Below are 27,674 nucleotides of genomic sequence, written 5' to 3'. Positions count from 1 at the left end.
AATGATCCTGGAGAATGATCCTTGTGTGCTTGAGAAAACAATGTGTACTCAGATTTCTTTGGGTGTAGTGTCCAATAGACGTCTGTTAAGCCCAAGATGTCTAGATCCTTGTTTACAGCTTTAGTGTCCTTACTTCCTTACTATTTTTTTTGTCTTTTTGATCTATCCATTGTTGATAGTGGTGTGTTGAAGTTTCTAACTACGTACACATTTTCTCTGATGTCTGTTTTCAGAGATTATAGTAGTTGTCTAATGTATTTTGGTGCACCTTCATTTGGTGAGTATATGTTAATGAGTGTTATGTCTTCTTGATGTATTATCCCCTTGATCATAATGCAGTGACCATCTGGGTCTCTTTTTACCTTTTTAAGTTTGAAATCTGTTTTATCTGACATAAGTATACCTGTTCCTGCTTTCTTTTTTGGTCCATTTACTTGTAGGATTTTTTTCCATCCTTTTACTTTCAGTCTATTTTTATCTTTTATAGTTAGATATGTTTCCTGGAGACAACAAAAGGTTGGGTTTTGATTCTTAATCCAGCCGGAGACTCTGTGGGGTTTTTTTTTGAAGATTTTAATCCATTTACATTTATAGTTGATATTGATGTTTGCGTCTGTATTTGCCATTTTGTCTTTTCTGTGGTTTTACTTCTTGTCTTGTTTCATTCTTATTCATTCCTCTGTTGGATCCAGTTTTCGAATTTCTTGTAGTATTTTTTGGAGAGGGGTTTAGTCATGATGAAATTCTGGAGTTTCTGTTTGTCTGGGAAGGTCCTTATTCTTTCTTCATAGAGGAAGGGAAGCTTTATAGGATAAAATATTCTTAGTTGGCATTTGCCGTCTTTGAGTTTGTTGACTATGTCCGTCCTCTGATGTCAGCCTCATTGATTTTCCTTTGTATGTTATCTGTTTCTTCCCTCTTGTCAGCTTAATTATATTTTCTTGTCTTGGATTTGTGGGAGCTTTACTATTATATGGTATTTTTCCTTTCATCATGTTAGTTTGGTGTTCTTGCTTCTTGTATGTCTATTTTCAGCTCCTCCTTCATGTTTGGGAAGTTCTCTTATTATTATCTTGAATATTTTCTCTATTCCTATATCTCTCTCCTCTCCTTCTGGGATTCCTATAACTCTTATATTCCCTTTCCTCATGGAGTCAGATAGTTCCCAAAGTCTTCCTTCATTCTTTTTCTGTCATACTTCTCTTTCCTTTTCTGTTTTGGTTCTTTTTATTCCAGTGTCTTTGAGAGTACTTATTTGTTCTTTCAATTCATCTATTCTGCTTTCATTGCTTTTCCCAGAATTCTTTAGTTCCTCCATTAATTCTTTCATCTCCTGCATTTATTTCACTTCCCTTTTTAATGACTCAATTTCATTCTTCAGATCAATGATTATTTTTCCCATATCATTTTCAACTTCTTTCAGTTTTTTTAATCATGGCGCTTTTAAATTCTCTATTGGGAAGCCTCAGAAGTTTTTCCAAGTCACTGTTGTTGCAATTTGTTGTTGATTTTCTTTTTTGTGGTATGTCCTTTCCCTGAGGGCTTTCTTGGTTACTTGTTTTTCTTCTCCCTGGTGCTTGTTTTCTGATTTGTCCTATGTGTTGGGACACTGTGTCAGTGGTATTGGTGAGCAACTTCTGGGATTTTGGAAGCTCTGACAGTTTTGCTGAGGTCCAGATGCGAACTTCCCTGTCTAAAAGATGGCACATCCCCTGTGCCAGGGTCTGCCCAGGATGTGGCTGGATCCCCTTCGGAGCTCCCTCTAGCAGCAGTTGTGGGGCCTGCCACTTGCCGGGTTTCAGCTCACCTCTGACTGCAAGGACAGCCCTTTTTCAGTTCCACACAGTTTTGCTGAGGTCTGGATGGGACCCTCCCTGTCTCAAGATGGTGCATTTGGGGGATGCTCCCCAGTGCGTGGTCTGCCCCAGCAGTCCAAAAATTATTATTTTTTTAAAATTTATATATTTATGCATATAAGAGCTGGGATACAGGCCAGAGATGTTGGGGGGATAGTGGTGAGAGGATACACCGGAGACAGAGTGGGGAAAAGAACAGGCAGACTAACTGAAATACACTGATGAGTGAAGCAGCGGGCGAGACAGTAGAGGTCTGCTTCGCCATGTGAGTTGCTCCCTGGCAGGCCATGATGGAACTCGTGCTACAGAGGCTTCAGATTGCTTCATAGCACTGTGCTTAACACCTTGTGCCACCAGGGAGGCCCCAGAAATTATTTATATAATAGAAAACCTGGCAGCTAAGTACAAAATTGGCATAAAATATTGACACATGTTGTAAATACTATGGGTTTATTCTAATACTTTTAATGTATTAATTTGAAAGTAAGATTTAAAATTTATAAATATTAGTATTATTAAAATATGTCTGATTTAGTTATTCAAATTTATTTTAAGAGCTGTGGAAAAAGTTTTTCCTAATAAGAGAAGCTTTATCCTCACCCGGTCAACTTTTGCTGGAACTGGAAGACATGCTGCACATTGGTTAGGAGACAATACTGCTTCTTGGGAGCAAATGGAATGGTCTATCACAGGAATGCTGGAGTTTGGCTTATTTGGAATGCCTTTGGTAAGCGGTTTCATACATTGTTATTTATAAAATATGTGAATAATGTTTAATTTTCTAGCATTGCCATTTTAATTACATTTAGTAAAGTGATTGAAGGTATGCTACACAAAATTTCAAACTCTATTTTAGTAAATACATGACATGTATGGATATCTTGAGTGATATCCATAACATTGAAACCATTAGAGATGGGAAATACAATGAATAAATCAAATCAAATCAAAATAATTCATGAAATATCAATATTATCTAAGTATAGAAATATAAGTAGCCACCCAGCCACCCAGTATGTTGGCAAAGAAAAGTTCAAATAAATTATTAATAAAAATCTAAATATATTTAAATTAGTAGTCAAAAATCTAAATATGTTTAAAATGCTGTATTATCAATTGAGGTTAAAAAGAAAAGGAAACTGTTTCTTCTATAAGATAAAAGAAGACACAAAAACCTACAAATTTTTAAAAGCAGAGGAAATTTCTAACAGAAAATTCTAACCATTAAAAAATAAGCTTCTTTTTATCATGCAATGAGGAAGTATACAATGTTATATTTAACACATACACATACACATATTGAAGCCAGGCCTTCCCTGGTGGCACAGCAGTTGAGCACTGGGCTGTGAAGCTGCCCGCAGCCTCTGCAGCCCCCGTTAGATCCCAGGCCGCAGGGCTAGGGTCCCACATGGTGAGCAGACCTCTCCTGCCACACCCACTGCTCCCCTCAGCAGTGTATTTCCGTCAGTCTGCTTGTTCTGTTCCCCACTATGGCTCTGGTGAATTCTCTCACCCTTCTGCGCTTCTGACTTTACCCAGTGCTTGTATAAATAAGTAAATAAATAACTCTTTAAAAAATATATATATTGAAGCCATAATTAGTAATTCATTAATTTCTTCTTTCATATGCACTAAATTCATAGAATAAAATGAAAACTGAACACCAACCAAATGTAAAAAGTTGCAACCCACATACAGAGTCTAATATTTGGTAATAAATAAAAACATAATTAAGTTATTCATGAATTAAAAAATAATCAGAAGTGTTGAAAATGTCAGTACTGGGCCTCCCCGGTGGAACAGTGGTTGAGCGCTGGGTTGAGAAGCTGCCCACAGCCTCTGCAGCGCCTGTTCGATCCCCTGGTGCTCCCCGGCCACAGGAGGAGGGTCCCACATGGCGCGCAGACCTCTCTTGCCGCCCGCTACTCCCCTCAGCAGTGTACTTCGGTCCTTCTGCCTGCTCTGCTCCCTGCTCTGGCTCTGGTGAATTCTCTCACCCTCCTGTGCTTCTGACTGTGCCCAGTGCATGTATAAACAAACAAATAAATAAATAAATAAATGAAAATACATGACTCTTAAAAAAAAAAAAAGAAAATGTCAGTACTGAACAGTAGAGATATTAATACAAATACATCAAAGTCTCTAGAGGTAAAATAAAAAAAAATTAAAAAAACTCAAGATGCAAATGCGACTGAAAATTTTAATAAAAGGTCAATTTATAGCAATTCTTCCAAAGTAAAAGAAAACAATAAGTATATCATAATGTTTTTAAGATAGTGACATTTATTATAGCAATTAATAAACAATAATCAGGGCCTCCCCTGGTGGTGCAGGTAGTTGCGTGCCATGCTATGAAGCCATCCGCAGCCTCTGCAGTGCAGATTTGATCCTGGCCAGCAAGCGAGGGTCCCACATGGCATGGCAGACCTCTCCTGTCTCGCCCGCTGCTCCCTTTAGCAGTGTATTTCATCAGTCTGCCTGTTCTGTGCCCCGCTCTGTCTCTGGTGAATCCTCTCACTGTCCCGTGCATCTGGCCTGCACCCCAGTTCTTGTATAAATAAATAAATAAATCTTAAAAAAAATAAGCAATAATCAGCAGAAAATACTAAAAAATAAATGCAGGATATTTTTGAGAATATTTTTGGTAAACAAATATATATCATGGTTATGGATAAGAAAATCAATATATTTGAAATATGCATTCTTCCCATACCATTATCCAAATTCAGTGATATTCTAATTTAACCTATAAAAGACATTTGGAAACATGAAAACTTATTCTAAACTTACTGTGGAAGACAATACAATTTCAAGAAATGCAATAAAGCATGAAAATTTGCCCTTTGAGTTAAAGCAGTGATATAATACAATGACATTTCACTGTGGGATTCAAATAGGCAAATATGACAAAAGCTGTGTGGAGATTCTTCAACCTACTAAAGACAGAACTTCCATATGATCCATCCATTCCACTCCTAGGTATTTACCTAAAGGACACAGAAACATTAATTCCAAAGAGCACCTGCACCCCAATGTTTATAGCAGCACTATCTACAATAGCTAAGCTTTGGAAACAACCCAAATACCCAAAAATAGATGACAGGATCAAGGAGATAGGGTACATATACACCATGGAATATTACTCAGCAATCAAAAAAAGATAAACACATGCAATTTGCAGCAACATGGATGGCGCTGGAAGGGATCATTCTCAGAGAAATAAGCCAGAAAGAAAAAGAAAAATACTGGATGGTCTTACTCATAGCAGGAATCTAGAAAACCTAAATAAGTGACCAGGAAAAAAGAATAACTATAAGAAAGAAAAAATCAACAAACAACTATTAACCAGAGACATACTATAGGGGGGGCAGGGAAAGGAGGGTTGGGGTCAAAATAAGGGGGTTGCAATTGTTTGTGGAATATAAAAAAATGAATTTATGGAGTCCCTTAAAGCAAGAATCAAAACATGCGCAAGGGGTTAAGACACAACCTATGAAGCTATCTGCAGCGACTGCAGCACGAGTTCAATCCCTGGCCAGCGAGCTATCCACATGGAGCAATAGATCTCTCCTGACTCACCTGTTGCTCCCCTTAGCAGTGTATTTCAGTACATCTGCTGATCTGCTCCCCACTCTGTCTTTGGTGAATCCTCTCACACATACCCCCAGACCCCTGGCTTGTACCCGTTCTTGTATGCATAAATAAATAAATCTTTCAAAAATGTGACCAAAAAAGATACAAGTACATTTATTAATAGAGATTTATTGGGCCTCCCTGGTAGAGCAGGGTTAAAAAGTCTCAGTGCTGTCAAGTTATCGTGAGCCATTGTGGCCTAGTTCAATCCCAGGCCAGGGAGATAACTAAACAGGGGAACAGACCTCTCCTGTCTTGCTTGGTGTTACCCTCAGCAGTGTATTTCAGTCGATCTGCCTGTTCTGCTCCCCACTCTATCTCTGGTGAATCCTCTCATGCCCCCCAATCTCCCCCCACACCTCTGGCCTCTACCCCAGCTTGTGTATACATAAATAAATAAAAATAAATCTTTTCAAAAATAGAAATTTATTAAATGATAGTATCATCACTGTATGACAGTGAGCAAAGTATCAACTAATCATGTGAAAATTTGATTATCCATTCATAAAATGAAATGGCTCTATTTCTCACATATATATAAAAAGTCAGTTCAGATAGATTAAAAACCTATAATGTAAGATCAGGGGACTAATTTATTATTAATTAATTTAAAATAAAATGTTATGCACATGTTTATGGGTAGTAAAAATGAAAGTCTGATTATCAGTTGGCAAGAAAATTGAGCAATAGGAACTTTCATGTACTGCAACTGTGCTTAGAAAGGGTTAGAGCCAGTTTTGATTAAACAATATACATTTACAGGAAGTGAAGAAAGTAATTATATACATTACACATATAATCAAATAATTTTTGCATACTCACCAATAAATAAATACCAATTTTGTATATTCAAGGGATCCCATACAATAGAGACCTCGAGCAACATTGACATATTTAAGTCTCACAAAATTAATACTTTGAGAAAAAAAAACAAAATACAAAATACAATTTAGTTCACACAACATTCTATTTATATAAAGTAATAAGTATGTAAAGAAATTCCATGTGTTGCTTATAGACACATGTATACAATTCAGAAAACTAAATACTTGTAAGGTTAAATATTAGATTAATTATCATCATTTTCATTTTCTGGAAGGTCTTTGAAGGAAGAGGGTAGCAAGTTTATATAGGTACTCAATGGGAAAGATAATTTTTTTTTTAACTATATCACTCTTACAGCAGTATAATCAGGAAAAATCAGGGGGGTTGAGTTTTGGATTCAGGAGCAATAGTTTTAATAAAAAAATCACCTTTAATACAGTTTTAATAAAATATTTTAATGCAGTTCTAATAAAAATTACTTTTATACATGGAATTAATAATAATCAGATCAAAGAAAATTTTATGCATAAGGCTAAGAAAATGTAAAAAGAGACAATGAAGAAAAGAGTAATGTAATTAGAGGCAAGTGTGTTGCAAAAATGAAAAATAAAGCAGCTATTTAAGGGATGTATATATGAAGCTGAACAACTAAAAGGATATTTAAAAATGCAGAATTAGGGCCTCACTGGTGGCGCAGTGGTTGAGCACTGAATTGTGAAGCTGCCCACAGCCTCTGCAGCGCCAATTGGATCCCCGGCCCTCGGGTGAGGGTCCCACATGGGGCGCAGACCTCTCCTACCACTGGCTGCTCCTCTCAGCAGTGTGTTTTGTCGGTCTGTCTGTTCTGCTCCCTGCTCTAGCTCTGGTGAATTCTCTCACCCTCCCACACTTCTGACTATATCCAGTGCTTGTATAAATAAATAAATAATAAATAAATAAATAAATAAATAAATCTTTAATAAAAAAAAATGCAGACTTAATCAAATGAGACATAAAATGTGATCCTCTGTGCAATTTTGAGAATCTTTGCAACATATATAACTATTTATGTATCTATTTGTTTTTTTAGGTTGGAGCAGATATATGTGGATTTGTGGCTGAAACCACAGAAGAGCTTTGCAGGAGATGGATGCAACTTGGGGCATTTTATCCATTTTCCAGAAACCATAATGCTGAAGGATATCAAGTAAATGCCTTTTCTTTTCTATATTTTAAGATAAAACATAACTCTATTTTATAAATGTACTTATTCATATTTATAGAGGACATGACCTGAAATTTGTATCATGAGAATGGATAAGAATGAAAAGTCTTCATTTCAAGTTCTAAAAGTATGTTTATTTTAAAATAATAAGAAAATCAGGAAAAAATAATGTAGTCACAACATTTTTTATGTAAACCTAAATTGCATTCAAGTTTATCAATTATGTTTTAAACTAAAACCCAAACTTTTAGAGTATAAATTCTTGGATTCTAGCTATGTAAGTTCCATACAACTTTTCTTTCATAAAAAATACTATGTTATTAAGGATTTCTAGTTTTTTCATGAAACAAACCATGAAATTAAATACAATTGCAGGTTTAGGCCATTTGCATGTAATAAAGAGTTACTAATTAGAGATAAAGATAAGTTGGAATAATTAAAAAATGAATAGATACAATGAAATAAAATATGGGGGAAAAAAAGACACTTGCAAATTAAAGCTCAGTGTCTTTCTATGATAAGCAAACAAAAATGACAGGTTGGAAATAAGAAAAACCACCTTTAAAACATGCATCTTTGGAAGCTGAAGTACTAACATATTCTGAGTCATTCTACCAGAACTGAGAGTCTAGCTTGCTGTGAACTCTGACTGGAACATTTTTCAGAGGAAATGGGAAAAGCAAATGAAACTATTGTGTCAATTAAGTGCTCATTGGCTAAGATTTCATTCATTGTTCACAAATTGGTTAAATATAGGGCCTTAATTCTGTTTCTGAAAATGGAAAGCTAATGCAGCACAGCCTGGAAAATGGTTTGCTAGAACAGAAGTTAAAGTCACAAATTGGAGATTAGTCACTTCTTAATCTACCTAAATGGTGTTTTCAAGAAATTTGTATTAATAGGAGAACCTGAATACATATCATTCTTGTACCAATATTCATTCCTGTATCCCAAAAGCAGGTTCCAAGAGAGATCTAAACATGTTAGAGATTTATTGGTGAAATGCTTGTGTAGGATAAAGGGAGGGGAGAATGGAAAGGAGAGAGAAACTTGAGATTGCTATTCAGGTTTGGACCTGCTGCAGATGAAGGGAGACTGAAAGAGGTGTGATGTTCACACACTGCAGTCCAGTGCAATGAAGTTTCAGTCAGGTCGATGAAGAGTCATCAAGACAAAATTGAACATTGGATGAGTCCTTTATCTCTGAAGAATAAGCATGAGTAATATTCCCATGATGCTTATTGATTAGTTGGAAACAGTCAAAGGGAGAGAGAGCTTCTGGAAAAACAGAAAGGTGAATTCCATGAAGTAATGTTTCCTCAGGTAATTATTTTACCCCCAGAAGAAGATCTGAGCAAGCAGGCTCATTACACTTCACTTTAACATAGAGTCAACTGATCTATCCTCAAGTTGCAAATCTGGAGACTGGCCAGGCAGCTCTACTCCCTAGACAAACACATTTGGAGCTCTCACTAGGCTGCGTGTGTCACTTGAACTAAGATTCTGTCAGCCAGAATATCACATAGTTAAAACACAAAGTTATGTAGTAGGAAAGTACCTCCTACCTTTAGTGGTCGGGGCTCCAATTTACATAGCAAAGTGTTTTATTGGGGGGGAGGTTTACAGGGAGGCATGAAAATTGTAGCCAATAACTACATCTACTGAAAAAAGGTGAAAAATTCTTGCTAAAATATTTTTGTCATCTTACCTTTAAATGAGATAGAGGAGATATGTCTATTTTATTTTATTTTTAAGCTTTATTTATTTATGTGTACAAGAACTGGGGTACAGGCCAGAGGTGTGGGCGGTGAGAGGATTCACCAGAGGCAGAGTGGGGAGCAGAACAGGCAGACTGACTGAAATACACTGCTCAGGGGAGCAGCCGGGGAGACAGGAGAGGTCTGCTATGCTATGTGGGTAGCTCCCTGGAGGCCGGGGATTGAACTCATTCTGTAGACACTGTGGATAGCTTCACAGTGCTGTGCTTAAATTAACCCCTTGCACCCCCAGGGAGGCCCTGTCCATTTTATTTTTTAAAAACTTTTTGAGGCCATGCCTTTTATTTTTTTTTAAGATTTATTTTTTAATTTATACAATAGCTGGGGGGTACAGGCCAGAGGTGTGGGAGGGTGAGAGGATTCACCAGAGATAGAGTGGGAAACAGAACAGGCAGACAGACCGAAAACACTGCTGAGGGGAGCAGTGGGTGCCACAGGAGAGGTCTGCTGCACCATGTGGGAATCTCCCTGGCCAGCAGGGAATCGAACCCATGCTGCAGAGGCTGCAGACAGCTTCACAGCTCTGCACTCAACCCACTGGGTCACCAGGGTGACCTGAGGCCATACCTTTTATTAAAGACAGTTTCAAAAATATGGTTGCAAGTAGCAGCCTTAATAACAAATTTAACACTATGTATACATCTGTAGAACATGGTCTTGAACTCTGTGGCTTTCCCAGCACTACCAGAAAATAAAGTGTATTAGTAAAAAGTACATTATTTCCCATCACTTGGGTCCACATTGGTTACATACAGCTCTGGATTCTTGTGTAACTATGAAAGAAACAGTTAAAAAAAGACAATATTTGAGTTTGCTGAGAAGCATAAAAAAGCAAGTGTAAGACATTGTTAGTAGATCAGACTTTTAGCACAATCAAACAAGAATTGGAATGGTATCATAGGATTACTTAAACTTAATGTGTAAGGTCCGGTGAAGATAGGGACACAAATATAAGCTTGCTACAAAATAAGAAATGCTTGTTTCAGGATGGATTTACTGTATTTGTACTGAGTTCACATTTCCTAAAGATAGTGCGGCTGGCCTTTTGTGTTACCTAGAAAATATAACACAATTCCTTTTACTTTCCTTAATAACTTCCTCTTAACATTTATGATTTTCTTCATTTAACGTAGACTATTTGGTTATAAGTTCAGATATAACTATGTATTTTAGTCCAATGTCTGGAAAATTCTGAGTATTTCTCATTTGTTGTTCCTTGTAGTTTGTACACGTGTATGACCCTTCATTGTGGAATTGCCTATTCAATGACAGCACCCTCATTTTGATGACTTTAAAATAGAGTTTAGAGTTTAATAAAGCATATATCCAAATGAAGGCAAGAAACTATAAATACTTTTATATTTTGATGATGAAGAGTTTTTTATAAAGTCAGAATGCGTGCTTTTCAAAAATAGATTAAGCACCTTTATTTTAATTTTCTTTCATATTTTACGTTTTTTATTCAATTTCTCATTTTATCCCATAGCATCAGGACCCAGCATTTTTTGGACAGGATTCTCTTTTGGTTAATTCATCAAGGCACTACTTGAATATTCGTTACACCTTGTTACCTTTCCTCTATACTCTGTTTTATAAAGCCCATGTGTTTGGAGAAACAGTGGCAAGGCCATTTCTTCATGAGTGAGTACTATGTTCAATGATTTAAATACCTTTCAAATTATATTTAGAAGTCTAATGAAAAATTAGTGATTTTAATAAAGATATCCCAGTTAGGTTTCTGCTGCTTATTTTTACATTTGTTTAAATAATGTAATGGGCTCTAGGATGATAGTACAAAATACAATAAATTTGGTAGATTAGATAATATAAAGCTAGAAATGTGAGAACTAAATAAAACTTAAAAGAAATATACAGAAAACATTAGAGATATTATATGAGTAAAATTAAATATACATTTTTGGAAAACATGTATAAATTGCGAAAATCACCTTAAATAAAGACTATTGTTTTGTTAGAAATCAGTGACTTTTGCTTACTTTTGTATATCTTGACCAAAGCAAGACCTTTCCTCATGCAGTATATACTTATGTTGCTTTACAGAGATGCACACCTGGATCTTATATACTGTTTTAACTCAGTGTTACTTCAATAAAAATAAAATAGCACAAAAATTTTTAAAACAAAACGTGACTAATCAAATCAAAGGGGAATTCATCATGAAAACATTTAAATGGAAAAAAAAGTAGAACTAGAAAGATTTCTGGAACTTTATTAAATAATCTTATAGGAAAAATAAATGGAAAATTAATAGTTATTATTGCAGATAAGATACATTTATAAAATTATCACATGATAGGTTTTTTCTAATATTAAATGAACTAATTTCTTTTCTCCTTTATTTTACCTCTTCCTCCATTCCTGTCTCCCTCCCTTATTTATTCTTCCTTGTTTGATGAACCATAGTATGCAAAAATTACATATTCAAAAAAATCAAATACAATTAAAACTAATAGTCATTCCTAGGGAAAAACTGAAAAGATAAACAAAATTGGAAAGTTAGATTAAAAAAAATTACATTTTATGTTGCTAACTTTGTCATTGTTCTTAGGTTTTATAGTGATACCAACAGCTGGATTGAGGATACTCAGTTCTTATGGGGTCCTGCATTACTTATTACCCCTGTCTTGAGGCAGGTAGGTCTTACAAATTTAACAAATTCATTGTTTAAAGGGAAATTTGTTTAGCCAAATCTATATTAAATTACAAAAATATCGGGGTAATAGATGTTAATTGACTATTTCAAACTGCCAAATATAGGTGAAATTTTGAAAAATGACAAAAATATTAAATAAATATTTGTATTTCAAATAAATATGTAACTGGGGAGAAAAATTGTGTAAAATAAGTATTCATTTTAAGAAGAAAGTTCTATTTATGGAATCGAAAGTAAATATAAAAAAAAGCCCTCACTTGAGATATGTATATTGAAATTGATGAGAGAGTTGTCTTTATCTAGTTAAGTCTATAGGTCCATGAAAATATACAGAAATAAATGTGTTCACATTCACAATTACAATGTAGATTATAACAATACAAATGCCTCTATGCATTATTTTAGTTATCACTGAAATTGATTTCAATTTTTGTTTTGGTAAGTTTTATATAATGATATTCTCTAAAACTACGAAATTGTATTTTGTATCCTAGTCATAGAAAATATTGAATTATAAAAAATACAAATAAATTTTAGTTCAGTGAATATGAAAACTGGACTTTATTTTGATGAGATATTCTATTTTATTAAGTATTGAAGTAAAAACTACAAACATATATATGTATATATAATTGATAATTACCTTGCTTTATTTTAGGGAGCAGATATAGTGAGCGCATACATTCCTGATGCCACTTGGTATGATTATGAAACTGTAAGTAACATTAGTTTAAAAATAGGCTTATAAATATCATAATGTGAAAAATGTGAATGGAATTTAACTCCAAATACACAGCATATATATTTCTAAAATTTTGATATTAAAAAAATCAAATTTGAGAAATGTATAAAAGTTTGTGTCAGTATTCATTTTGTTACATATAATTAATATAAATTTATCTTTCTATAGTTATATTACATTTTAATTGTGGATATAAAAGGTTGGGAGAATTTAGGAAAGACTGGTGGCTTATTTTATTTTTTTCTATTCTATATATTTATCTAATTGTCAGAAGACATAAGTATTAAGCTACTCTTAAGCATTTGTTTTTATCGGGTACATTTCAATATTTGGAATGCATTGTAAATTCTATCTTGAAAAGACAACTTAGAATTCATACACAACCAACATTTTTTTTTTTTTAAATTTTTTTAATATTTATTTATTTATTTATTTGTACAAGCACTGGGTACAGTCAGAAGTGCGGGAGGGTGAGAGAATTCACCAGAGCCAGAGCGGGAGGCAGAGCAGACAGAAGGACCGAAGTACACTGCTGAGGGGAGCAGCGGGCAGCAGGAGAGGTCTGCGCGCCATGTGGGACCCTCCTCCGGTGGCCAGGGAGCAGCCGGGGATTGAACCGGCGCGGCAGAGGCTGCGGGCAGCTTCGCAACCCAGCGCTCAACCGCTGTGCCACCGGGGAGGCCCACAACCAACATTTTTAATTGAGCTCTTTTGAGATGTATTCTTTTTAAAAGACTTTACTTTGCAAATTGTTTATATTTACTAAACAAACTAATATAAAAATTTACAACTTATTTAACAAATCCTTTATTTTTATAGAAACCTATTTAAAAATAATAATCCTACAACTAGTTAGCCATAAATCAAATGAAGAATGGAAAAAAGAACTACTTTCATTATTTTATTTTATTTCTTTTTATTTTTTATATATTTCTTACATCATTTTTCATTTTTGCACAATGTATGCATTTTCATCTTGGTTATATTCCCTATACAATTGCACCTGCCTTGTATTGACCTCAATCCCTCCTCTCCCCCCAACACCCGTAGTGTGTCTCTGGTTTATAGTTGCTTGTTGATTTTGATTTTTTCTTTTATTGTTATTCTTTTTCCTGGTCTCTTATTTAGGTTTTCTAAACTCCTGCTATGAGTGAAACCATCCGGTATTTTTCTTTTTCTTTCTGGCTTATTTTGCTGAGCATGATCCCTTCCAGCTCCATCCATGTTGATGCAAATTGCATGAGTTTATCTTTTTTGATTGCTGTGTAATATTCCATTGTGTATATGTACCACATCTTCTTGATCCTGTCATCTATTTTTGGGCATTTGGGTTGTTTCCAAAGCTTAGCTATTGTAAATAGTGCTGCTATAAACATAGGGGTGCACGTGCCCTTTTGAATTAATGTTTCTGTGTCCTTTGGGTAAATACCTAGGAGTGGAATGACTAGATCATATGGAAGCTCTGTCTTTAGTAGGTTGAGGAATCTCCACACAGCTTTCCATAGTGGTTGTGCCAGTTTGCACTCCCACCAGGAGTGCAGGAGAGTTCCTTTTTCTCCATACCCTCGCCAACATTTTTTGTTGCTAGTTTTTTTAATATGTGTTTTTTAATATGTACTGGTATGAAATGGTATCTCATTGTAGTTTTGATTTGCATTTCTCTGATTACAAGTGAAGTTGAACATTTTTTCATATGCTGTTGGCCATTGGCATTTCCTCTTTGGAGAAGCTTATTTTTAGTTAAAAGTACTAATTTCTAATTGTTAACTATTTGTAGAAGGAAAAATGGATTTCTCTATGTTGTTTTATTTATTTTTTTGAGCAGTTGATCTTATTTTCCTTTTGTTTTCCATAAACTGAAAATATAAGTTATGTCTGTTGGTTTATTATCTTTTTTAACTTGATTCTTTTTTTTTTTGTAACAATATATACTAACAAGCGCTTCATCATATGAGGAAAAAAAAAGTATGCTGCATTCATTTATTCATTTTTAAAGTTATATAATATTTTATCCCATGTTTAAACTATAGTAATTTGATAGTTTTTTTGGTTTTTTTTTACTTTTGTTTTATTATTTTATTGAGGTATGTTGATTAACAACCTTTATTTAATTTTGAGGTATAGCTTCACACCTCTTCAGATGTATGTTACCATATCACCCTACCACAAAAGCACGGTATTCTCCACCATCACCCATTAGGATCCCTAATACCTCTGTTCCATGATCACATATTTCCCCTCTGATTGCCTCAAATCTATCTATAGTCAGTTTTCTAAGGTTTGTTTTGGTTTTTGTTGTATATCTTTGTTTTTGTTTCTCTCTATCACACGCATGAGTGGAGCATGAAGGTGTGGGGTGTATATAAGTATATACACACTGGAGTATTATTTAGCTATTAACAGAAAAAGGTGAAATCTTGCCATCTGTGACAAAATGGATAGACCTAGAGGATTATGCTAAATGAAACAAGGAGAAGACAGGTATTAAATCATTTCACATATATGAGGGTTTTTTTTTTTTTTTTTGAAGTTAGAAAACAATATATTAGGCCCTCCCTGGTGGTGCAAGGAATTAAGACACAACCTATGAAGCTGTCCACAGCCTCCACAGCATGAGTTCAGTCCCTGGCCAGTGAGCAACCCACATGGTGCAGCAGACCTCTCCTTACTTGCCCACTGCTCCCCTCAGCAGTGTACTTTGGTCAATCTGCCTGTTCTGTTCCTCAATCTGTCTCTGATGAATCCTCTCACCCTCCACATCTCTGGCCTGTACCCCAGCTCTTGTATGCATAAATGAAAATATTTTTTAAAAAAAAACTCAATATATTAATATCCACCTAGATGAATTATCTACTAAAATAAAAAAGAAATGTCTATGTGCAAATTATAATTCTTGTGAAATGAGTATAACATCTTCACTAATAATAATAAAAAAACTTTTTTTAATTTCCAAATATTAGGGTGCAAAAAGGCCATGGAGAAAACAACGTGTTGATATGTACCTTCCAGGAGACAAAATAGGATTACATATTCGAGGAGGTTATATTCTTCCCATTCAACAACCTGATGTAACTACAACTGCAAGGTAAAATTAAAAATCATTACTTGAAATATGACATGTAGTCTGTTTTAATACTTCACATTTTTGGAAATAGACATTTAGTAGTGAGCTAAAGTAACATATACTATATTGTTTTATAATGCAATATTCCCAAAGCTATATAATGTTAAAAATCAATATTACTTCAATTAAAATTAACAAGAAAGAATAAAATATTTTGTTCAGTTTTCTCACCAGATATTTGCCATATAGAGGTGTTATAGGGCAGCACCGATACAAAACGGGGTGCCTGACTGTGGGTCCTCACCCTCGCGCTTAAAAGGACTTATCAATGCTCTACTGCAGGCACATAGGAAAGGTTAATAAAAGGTTTATTTACAAGGGAAGGGCAAATGAGGGAATGTACAACTCAGGGAGAAAAATGGGAGACTAAGTTTTAAATGCTTCCTACCCGATCTGCTGATCTGGAATCCCAAATGGCACTCTGCGAGCTGGCCGCAAGCCAGGAGCCGTGAAGCCAGGAGGCTAGTGACAGAGCGAGAGACCCAAGGTCCATGTGTTTGGTTTTTATACCCAACCTGGCTGCCCAACTCCACCCTCAGGTCCCAGCCACCTTCCCTTTGGTGGTGACGGGATTTGTCTTTCCCAATGTCTTGATGGCTTTGGTCTGGAGTGGGGGTGGAGTCCACAAAACCTGTATGGGATTAGCTCAGAACATCATTTCCCCCTAACAGAGGGGTTCTTAACTATAAGCCTCATGATTTCAAAAAACAAAAAAAACAAACAAAAAAAACCAAAACAAACAAACAAAAAAAACAAACAACAATTATTTTGTGTACTATTAAAATTTTTGTTGGGCCTTTGTGGTGGTACAGGGGTTACACCCTCAGCTTTACCAAATTATCACCAGCCACTGTGGCATGAGTTCAATCCCCAGCCAGCGAGCTAACACACATAGTACAGCAGACCTCTCCTGTCTCACCTGCTGCTCCCCTCAGCAGTGTATTTCAGTGAGTCTGCCTGTTCTGCTCCCCACTCTGTCTCTGATGAATCCTCACACACACACCCCCACACACATCTGGGCTACACCCTAGTTCTTCTGTGCATACAAAATAGAAATAAATTTGAAAATGAAGAAAAAACAATTGTTAGTTAAAGGAGACTATAGTCTTTTGTGCTCACCATCCTCTTTACCTCTCATTCCTCCCTCCACCCCTGGAAGCCTCATGGCTGTGGTGGAGATTTATGGAGGGTTGGTGGTGGGAAAACTATGATAATCACACCTAAGTGTGTAAGAAAATCCTATTGTGAAAAATGAACAAAGGATGTAAAATAATGGTAGTTAACTAAATAAAATACATAAAAAATAACATAATGAGGGTCCTCCCCTCATGCCATAGGCAGTTGAGCTCCATGCCATGAAGGTGTCTGTAGCCTCTGCAATGCTGGTTTGATCCCTGCCGGCCAGCGAAGGTCCTACATGGTGCGGCAGACCTCTCCTGCCATGCCCACTGCTCCCCTCAGCAGTGCATTTCAGTCTGTCTGCCTGTTCTGTTCCCCGCTCTGTCTCTGGTGAATCCTCTCACCCTCCCACGCATCTGGCCTGTACCCTAGTTCTTATATAAATAAATAAATCTTTAAAAAATGATGACATAATGAGTCTTCATTGTAGGAAGGAGGGATGTAATGAATAAATAAATGAGAAGTGTAGAATTTCATAATATAGTTACAGAAATAAACAGAGTGATTGAGAGCAACACGACAGGGCATCTTTTAGATGGCATTATCAGAGAAGTCCAGTTTGAAGAAAGGAGTTCTGGGCTAAGAAGTGAAACAAAAGGAGGAGTCAAGCATTTCAATGTAAAGAAAGCTTTCTAGGCAGTTTGGAATCCTGCTCAAGGAACAGAGGAGACTATAGTAGTTGTGTGACAGAGACAACTCCATAAAAATGGCAGATGCCATATTCCTTGTTCTGCCTAATGAGGGAAGGGGGGAGACAAAAAAATAAAAGAGAACATAATTAGATTACAAATTATTTCCTATGACAAAATGTATGAAATTCTCTATAGAATGTTTTTAATGAAAGATAATTTTTGATTTTTTTTTTAAGTGGAGGGGTTTTATTTATTTATTTTTAAAAGATTTATTTATTTATTTATTTATACAAGCACTGGGTACAGTCAGAAGCGTGGGAGGGTGAGAGAATTCACCAGAGCCAGAGGGGGGAGCAGAGCAGGCAGAAGGACCGAAGTACACTGCTGAGGGGAGCAGCGGGCGGCAGGAGAGGTCTGCGTGCCATGCGGGACCCTCCTCTGGTGGCCGGGGAGCAGCCGGGAATTGAACCAGCACTGCAGAGGCTGCAGGCAGCTTCGCAACCCAGTCTCAACCCCTGCGCCACTGGGGAGGCCCGATAATTTTTTATTTTAATAAAATATAAACTATCAATGTAAGGTATATAATTAATAGTAATGCACATCAATTTTAAACATATTTGAATCTCAATACATAACCATCATGTTGTGCTGCTTTTTCCTGAAATGTGTTATTTTTAAGTTGATAAATGATGTAGATAGTTCAGATTATGTAACTGACAAGACAAAATATTGAATTTTCTAGTAAAGGAAAAATTCCAGAATTATTTTTTAAAAAATTTGAAAATTCTGGTGCTCCATCTTACATAATTACTTCTGGGTACATAGGCATGAAAGGTATACTATTGAATCCATTATTTTTTGCCAAATTCAGCAACACTCCAACAGATAGTCATCCACCCTACAAATCCACTGCTATGTTTACTTCATAACAATATGAATCATCTAAAATTATATCATTTACTATTTTTTGTTTAATCCCTATGATATAAACTCTGTGAAGGCAAGGTCTTAACTTCAGTCTCCAAAATAATAATGGGGTCTATCCCATAATAAGTTCCATAGTCTCCAAAATTTGTATTTCATGGCAGGAAACAAACAAACAAAAAATGAATAAATGTTAGTGTTTCGTTATTTTAGCATTCTAGAATATATTCTTTTTATTTTGTAACTGTTCCATGACTGTGTTCTCAAAAAGTTTGGTTAGAGCTGTATTGAACAAGAGAAACTCACACTTTTTGCAGTGCAAGCTGGAAGAAATATATACTATACAGAGCACTCTCCTGAACTATATAGATGAGTTCAAAACCTATAGTGATTTGGACCTCCCCTGGTGGCGCAGGCCATTGAGCGCCACACTGTGAAGCTGTCCACAGCCTCTGTCTGCAGCGGGTTCAATCCCGGCTGGCAAGGATCCCACATGACATGGCCGACCTCTCCTGTCCTGCCTGCTGCTCCCCTCAGCAGTGTATTCCAATCAGTCGGCTATTCTGTTCCCTGCTCTGTCTCTGGTGAATCCTCTCACCCTCCTGCATCTGGCCTGTCCTGGTTCTTGTATAAGTAAATAAATCTTAAAAAAAAAAAATAAAATAAGAACTATAGTGATTTATAACTGAGAAAAAAATATAGATCATATCTCACTTTTCAGCATAGAAATAGCTTCATTTATAAGAATATTTGATACTCTACTGAACATTAAAAATTGTACTTCCCTTATTTTGTATATAGATATAGCCCAATAGATGCTACATTAAGATATATTTAAATTTTCTTGTTTGAATTAACTATTGTGATACAGTTTCAATTTTGCTGGTGTCATAGTTACCAAGAATGTCAGTGTTGTGTATTTATTACTATAATGTATTTTCTAATTGTATAATTTATTTTTCTTATTGAATTAGAATAACAATAAGCATGGATTTTACTAATATCAATGGTCTCATGTGAATGTGGAACTCTACAAATCAGATCAAAATAGTCTTATTTATTGAATATTTCTATACAATACATTTATTGTTAATTATTTATGTACCCAAACTTAACAGCCGGAAGAATGCCCTAGGACTTATAGTTGCATTAGATGAAAATAACACAGCAAATGGAGATTTTTTCTGGGATGATGGAGAAACTAAAGGTATGTCTTGAAATGATATGCTTTTAAAATGTTCATTATGATAATGAAAATTTGGCCTTTATTGATATAAATGTTACATCTATCAAAAAAGACAGGATTTGGGGGCCTCCCCTGGGGGCACAGCAGTTGAGCGCTGGGCTGCGAGGCTGCCCACAGCCTCTGCAGCGCCAGTTGGTTCCCCTGCTACCGGCAAGGGTCCCATTAAAAAAAAAAAAAAAAAACAGGGTTTTTAATTTCAAATTCTATTTTGTTGTTGTTGGTGGTGGGAATGCAAACTGGTTTATTATTTTTTTTTTAAAGATTTCTTTATTTATTTATACAAGCACTGGGTACAGTCAGAAGCACGGTAGGGTGAGAGGATTCACCAGAGCCAGAGCGGGGAGCAGAGCAGGCAGAAGTACTGAAATACACTGCTGAGAGGAGCAGCGGTGGCAGGAGAGGTCTGCACATCATGTGGGACCCTCGCGGTGGCCGGGATCGAACTGGTGCTGTAGAGGCTACGGGCAGCTTGGCAGCCCAGCGCTCAACCGCTGCGCCATCAGGGAGGGCCTAAATTCTATTTTTGATTAAAGTGATTTTGATTATTTTACAAAGGGTTAGCATTGCTTTAATTATTTATTTTTTCTATGGGTTCAATTAAAAATCTTTGACAAGTATAAGCACCTTTTTGAGGTTATTTTAATTAAAATAGTTAATGAATTCACAGATACAGACATTACATCATATTTTTATCTAGTTTAAATGGTTAAGACTAGTTTTTACTCTAAATTTTTAGTTAAGTAATATGTTTGTTCACATTTATGCTTTTAGACTATAAATGTTTCAAAAATATCTCCAGTTTAAAATGCCTATAATGTAATTTATTGATCCAGTTGTGCAAATTTAATACAGTGAAATAATAAAAATGAGCCATTTTCTTCTAGTTGTACTTATGTCATAGCCAATGTATCTGTTTAGACTTAATTAGTCATTTACATTTAACCTTCTAACCTCATATATTGTATTTATTAAGGTTTTTTTTAAAGATTTATTTTTTTTTATTTATTATACAAGCACTGGGTACAGTCAGAAGCGCGGGAGGGTGAGAGAATTCACCAGAGCCAGAGCGGGGAGCAGAGCAGGCAGAAGGACCGAAGTACACTGCTGAGGGGAGCTGCGGGCGGCAGGAGAGGTCTGTGTGCCATGCGGGACCCTCCTCCGGTGGCCTGGGAGCAGCCGGGGATTGAACCGACGCTGCAGAGGCTGCAGGCAGCTTCGCAACCCAGCGCTCAACCGCTGCGCCACTAGGGAGGCCCTATTTATTAAGATTTTGATCCCATGTCTTTTAATAGATTTTTCTTAGTATTTGATTTATTGCATACAAAAAGAACTTTAGCATTCATTTCAGCTAAAAATTTTTCAGGTGAATATACTTTGTCTTAAAATATATATGAAACATCCAAATGTTTCTAACTTAATCTAACTTAACTCTAACATGTAATTCAAACCCACTCACCCACACACACATAAGTGTATGTATATCTATCTATCTATCTATCTATCTATCTATCTATCTATCTATCTAGCTAGCTAGCTAGCTAGCTATCTGTTTGTCTGTCTGTGTCTATCTATCTAATAGCATAATAGCATGCTCTTTTATAAATTTAAAATATGGAATATATCATAATTTTGTTTCCTTATTTATTTTTGTAGATAGCCACAGTATATCTTCTCTACCTAGAGTCTTCCTCTTGTGAGTTGATAGTAATTTCATTTCTACAAGATGCCATAAACCTAGTAATTCCTACAGGTTTTTTCTTGACCTGGTTCTCTTATCAGTTCCACCACTCATCACTGTTTTTATTTAAAAATCTGCAATAGCTCTTTATGGTTTATGAGTCTATAAAATTGTCAATATCCTTTCCCATTATTTACAATAATTCAATTAAAAGAGGAATCCAAATGTCAGACTATTGTTCAAAAACCTCTAATGATTCTCCATTTTACATAACTAGTAGTCAGTCTTTACCTAGACCTAGAGCTCTTACCATGACTTGTGTGAGTGCATGTGTATGCACATATGCACACACTCAATACACACAACTATTCTTAACTAATTACCTTTACTCACTATACACCAACACATCCTTCTTGCTCTCTTAAATACCCAAAGCATAATTACAGCTAAATGATATATCCCATGAAAGTATGTTTCAAACATTTAGTGTATAAAAGAAGTTCAGGAACAGTAGATTTCAGTAGAATGAAATTATTCTTAATCACTAATTAAATAATCCTGTTGAGATTTCACTATTAGTAGCATGCAGGACTTGATTTGAAGTATTATCTTATTTCCCATTGCTAGATATTATCATATATATATTCATTTCTAATTATAAAAAATGATGATTTCCTTTTTATAAGAAGATGGTTAAATAAGGAGGGAACATGATGTAATCAATCATAATATGGTATCTATAGATGTGATTTATTTATTTCTTTATTTATTTAAAATAAATTTTATTTTCATATTCCCCATACAATTGCAACCCCTTATTTTGACCCCAATCCCTCCCCTCCCCACCCCCTCTCCACCACAGAGTGTCTCTTGTTCATAGTTTTTGGTTGATTTTGATTTTCACTTTCTTACAGTTATTCATTTCTGGGTTCCTTATTTAAGTTTTCTAGACTCCTGCTATGAGTGAGACCATCCGGTACTTTTCTTTTTCTTTCTGGCTTATTTCGCTGAGCATGATCCTTTCCAGAACCATCCATGTTGCTGCAAATTGCATGTGTTTATCTTTTTTGAATGCTGAGTAATATTCCATGGTGTATATGTACCACTTAGCTATTGTAAATAGTGCTGCTATAAACATAGGGTGCAGGTGCTCTTTGGAATTAATGTTTCTGTATCCTTTGAGTAAATACCTAGGAGTGCAATTGCTGGATCATATGGAAGCTCTATGTTTAGCAGGTCAAGAAATCTCCACACAGCTCTCCATAGTGGTTGGACCAGTTTGCACTCCCACCAACAGTGTAGAAGAGTTCCTTTTTCTCCACATCCTCACCAACATTTGTTGTTGCTAGTTTTTTTTTTAATATGTGCCATTCTCATGGTAGTTTTGATTTGCATTTCCCTGATTACAAGTGATGTTGAACATTTTTTCATATGCCTGTTGGCCATTTGCATTTCCTCTTCAGAGAAGTTTCTTTTTAGCTCTTCTGCCCATTTTTTGACTGGATTATTTTCTTTGTTTTTGTTGAGTCAAATCAGCTCTTTGCAGATTTTTGTGATCAGTCCTTTATCATCAGTGTTGAGTGCAAAAATGTTCTCCCAGTTGGTGGGGTTTCTCTTTGTTTTTGTTATTGTCTCTTTTGCTATGCAGAAGCTCATTAATTTGATGTAGTCCCAGCTGTTTATCTTTGCCTTCACTATCACAGCTTTGGGTGATGTATCTGTAAAGATGTCTTTGATGTGCATATCACGTAGGTGTTTTGCCTATATTTCCTTCTATATATTTTATGGTTTCAGGTCTTATGTCTAGTTCTTTAATCCATTTTGAGTTGATTTTTGTGTATGGTGTGAGGTAGTGGTCAAGCTTCATTCTTTTGCATGTAGCAACCCAGTTTTCCCAGCACCATTTATTAAACAAACTTTCTTTGCTCCAATGCATAGTCTTTGCTCCTTTGTCAAAGATTAGTTGACCATAAATCTGTGGGTTTATTTCTGGATTTTCTATTTGATTACATTGGTCTGTGTGTCTGTTCTTGTGCCAATACCATGCAGTTTTGATGATTATGGCTTTGTAGTATAGTTTGCAGTCTGGGAGTGTGATGCCTCCATTCCCTTCTTTTTTTTTTTCAGGAGAGCTTTGGCTATTCAGGTTTTTTGTGATTCCATATGAATTTCATCAATAATTGTTCTATTTCTTTGAAGAAAGACATTGAGATTTTTATTGGAATAGCATTGAATCTTTATATTGCTTTTGATAGGATGGCCATTTTAATAATGTTTATTCTTCCAAACCGTGAGCAGGGGATGTCTTTCCATTTCTTTGTGTCTTCTTCTATTTCTTTTAACAGTGTTTTATAGTTTTCTTTGTATAGGTCCTTTACTTCTTTTGTTAGATTTATTCCCAAGTATTTGATATTTTTTGTTTCAATAATAAAAGGGATTTTTTTTTTTATTTCTTCTTCTTCAGATTTATTGTTTGTGTATCGGAAGGGTACTGACTTTTGCATGTTGATTTTGTATCCTGCCACTTTACTAAACTGATTGATGAGTTCAATAAGTTTCTCTGTGGAGTTTTTGGGGTTCTCTATGTATATTATCATATCATCTACAAATAGTGATAGTTTGACTTCTTCTTTTCCTATTTGGATTCCTTGTATGTTTTTCTCTTGTCTTATTGCTCTGGCTAGGACTTCCAGTACTATATTGAAAAGCAGTGGTGAGAGTGGACATCCTTGTCTTGTTCCAGATCTTAATGGAATTGCTTTCAGCTTTTAACCATTGAGAATGATACTGGCTGTTGGCTTGTCATATATGTATATGGCCTTTATGATGTTGATGTATGTTCCTTGTATCCCAAGAATTTCAAGTGCTTTTACCATGAATGGGTATTGCACTTTGTCAAAAGCTTTCTCAGCATCCATTGGTATTATCATGATTTTTATATTTCTTTTTGTTGATGTGTTGGATAACGTTGATTGATTTTTGGATGTTGAACCATCCTTGTGTCCCTGGCATGAATCCTACTTGGTTGTGGTGAATTATCTTATGGATACATTGTTGGATTCTGATAGCTAAAATTTTAGAGGATTTTTGCATCAGTGTTCATAAGGGAGATTGGCCTGTGGTTTTCTTTTTTGTGTTGTCCTTGTTTGGTTTTGGTATTAGTGTAATGCTGGCTTCATAGAACGTGTTTGGTATTATCCCTTCCTTCTCAATTTTTTGGAAGAGTTTGTGAAGGATAGACACTAATTTGTCTCTGAATGTTTGGTAGAATTCATTTGTAATGCATGAGGTCCTGGGCTTTTGTTTTTGGGAGGTTTTTGATTACCATTTCAATTTTGCTGCTTGTCATTGGTCTGTTTAGGTGTTCTATTTCTTCTTTCTCTAGCTTTGGGTGATTGTAGAGTTGTAGGAATTTGTCCATCTCCTCTAGATTGTTGAACTTGTTTCCATATAACTGTTCATAGTAGTTACTGATTATTCTTTTGATTTCTTTGTGATTTCTCCTCTTTCATGATGATCCTGTTTATTTGTGCTTTCTCCCTTTTTTCCTTTGTGAGCCTGGCTAGGGGTTTGTCTTTTTACTGGGCTCTTTCTTGTCTGTTTGTCTTGTCTTGTCTTGTGTTTTGTCTCGTCTCTTCTTTCTCTCTCTCTCTCTTTCACTCCTTCCCCCGCCCCTGTCCCTCTCTCTCCCTTTCTCTCCCTCTCCCCTATCTCTTCTTCTCTTGGGGATAAATACTGCAGTCATGACCCACAGAAGTAAACAATACAACTAAATATAACAGTGTAACAAAATGCAGGTGCCTGCTATCAGGCATGCAGTCCTAATGGTGTGGAGGGCAGAAAAGCCTGAAAATCATTTACCCTATGATGGTACAGAAACTCGTTGTCTTATTATATTTCCCAATCACAACTTATGTAATATTTTTAAATTGCATTATATATTATGCAGTAGCACTGATTTACAACAATTCATATGTTTCAGGCGTATAAACTTCTATATTAACACGTTCATTCCCTAAATAAAATAATACAATACAGAAAAAATAGACTGAGATCTATGATGAATATGGATGCAGATGTACTCAACAAAATGTTGCTGCAATAACTAGAATGCAGCAATATGTTAAGAGTATCATTCACCATGATTAAGTGGATTTCATTATAGAGAATGCAAGTCTGGTTTAAAATATTCAAATCAATCAATATCATTCAAAAAAGTAATAAAAAAGATAAAAATCATGATTATATCACTAGATAACAATAGATGGTGAAAATCATTTGACAAAATTCAACACCACTTATGATAAAACTTCTCAATAAAATGAAAATAAGATGAATTTATCTCAGTATAATTAAGTTCATATATGACAAATTCACAAACCACACCAGACTCAATTTTGAAAAACTGAAAGCTACTCATCTAAGATAAATAACATGACATGGATGTCCACTGTCACCCCTTATGTTCAGCATTATTGCAAGTACTAGCCAGAGAAATCAGATAAGAAGAAGACAAAAAGTTATTCAATTTGGAAAAGAAGTGAAACTACAACTATCCACAGATGACATGATAACATAGATAGAAAATCTATAAGACTCCATGAAAAATTATTTGAAATAATAAAGCAAGAAAAAAAAGTGGGAGGATACAAAATCAGTACACAACAATCTGTTGTTTCACATACAAATAATGAATTAGTAAATAAAATGAGACATGAAGAAAAAGTCCCACTTAATAAAACAAACAAAAAAAAAATGAAATAACCTAGAGTAAATTAACAAAGCAGGTGAAAGATCTATAAGCTGAAAGCTATAAACACTATATAAGTAAATAAAATACACAAAGAAATTGAAGGATACCATGTGTTTATGGATTCAACAATAAAAACTGTTAAAATGGCCACTTTAATATAAAGCAATGACAGATTCAGTGGTATACCTATCAAAAAATCCTAAAACATCCTTCAAGAAAATAGAACAAACAATTGCAAAATTCATATGGAAGCACAAAAGATCCAAATTACTCCATGATCCAGAAAGAAATGATGAAAATTAGAAGTATCACAATCACTGACTTCAGGGATTCAAACTCTACCACACAATGATAGTAATTCAAGCAGCATTGTATTAGTGTAACAAACAGAAATACAGACCAATGGTATATAGAATAGAGCCTGAATTAAATCCACAAAAAAAAATGGAAAGTTATTTTATGACAAAGAAGCCATGGCCACATAATACAAAAGGAAAACCTTGCAAGTACAAGCCATGTACAAGAAAATAGAACCAGGCTATCACTTAAATAGATACCCCAAAAAAATTCAAACTGAATTAAAAACTTTGATATAAAACCTGAAGCTACAAAGTACATAAACATAGGAAATTTGCTTGTGTACATTAACCTTAGCATTTGAGGACTCAACTCCAAATGGTAAGGGAAACAACACAAAATAAATAAACAAATATAACCACATGTAAATAAAGAACTTTTTTTTTTTACAATAAATGTTAACAACACAAAAACAAAAGGACTACCTCTTAACCAGGAGAAGATATTTATATTCATCTACACAACAAGGAGTTAAGTTCAAAATTATATTTAAAAATGCACAAATACTTAAATGCATACTTCTCCAAAAAGATTTACAGACAGCCTTTAAGCACATGAAGAAATGGTCAGCATCACCTATTTTAAGGCATAGCACCATTTGTGGCATAGCAAAGCCACAGGAGATATTAACTAACCCCTGTAAGAATGGCTTATATCCAAACGATGGAATCAAGGATATTGGAGGAAAAGCAACACTTGTCAACTATTTGTGGGAATGTAACTTGGAGCTCCTCTTTGGAAATTGGTGTGGAGATTCCTACAAAAAAAAAAAACAAAACAGTGGGTACATGACCAGCAATACCACTTCTAGGTATTTACCCAACAAATATGAAACACTAATATGAAAAGATTTATGCACTCATATTCATAGCAGCATTATTCACAAATACCAAGTCATGGAAGCAACCTAAATGCTCAAAAACAGATGAATGGACAAATATATATATTCATACATTTATAAACATATATTATATTAATATATTATATATTATGTATTATATACAAAGCATTTATATATATATAGAATATATATACTAATGGAATACTTCTCAGCTCTTTGAAATGATGA

The 27,674-nt window shown here is 35.1% G+C and overlaps 1 protein-coding gene across 1 annotated transcript in view; it reads left to right on the top strand.

Annotated features, from left to right (window-relative positions):
• SI (sucrase-isomaltase) overlaps positions 1-27,674 on the top strand; it is a 133,115-nt gene that overhangs the window by 37,710 nt on the left and 67,731 nt on the right. The window contains exons 15-21 of the mRNA XM_037526650.2: positions 2,412-2,583; positions 7,384-7,500; positions 10,783-10,937; positions 11,866-11,950; positions 12,629-12,685; positions 15,673-15,797; positions 19,690-19,778. Of these exons, the coding sequence (XP_037382547.1) occupies positions 2,412-2,583; positions 7,384-7,500; positions 10,783-10,937; positions 11,866-11,950; positions 12,629-12,685; positions 15,673-15,797; positions 19,690-19,778 (800 nt within the window). The remainder of the gene's footprint in view (positions 1-2,411; positions 2,584-7,383; positions 7,501-10,782; positions 10,938-11,865; positions 11,951-12,628; positions 12,686-15,672; positions 15,798-19,689; positions 19,779-27,674) is intronic.

This window comes from Talpa occidentalis, unplaced genomic scaffold (assembly GCF_014898055.3).
Source record: "Talpa occidentalis isolate TD23 unplaced genomic scaffold, MPIMG_talOcc4v2.1 talOcc4.4, whole genome shotgun sequence".
In the NCBI taxonomy this organism is placed as follows: Eukaryota; Metazoa; Chordata; class Mammalia; order Eulipotyphla; family Talpidae; genus Talpa; species Talpa occidentalis.
Note: the sequence above shows the minus strand (reverse complement) of the source record. Positions and strands in the feature narration are given on the sequence as shown.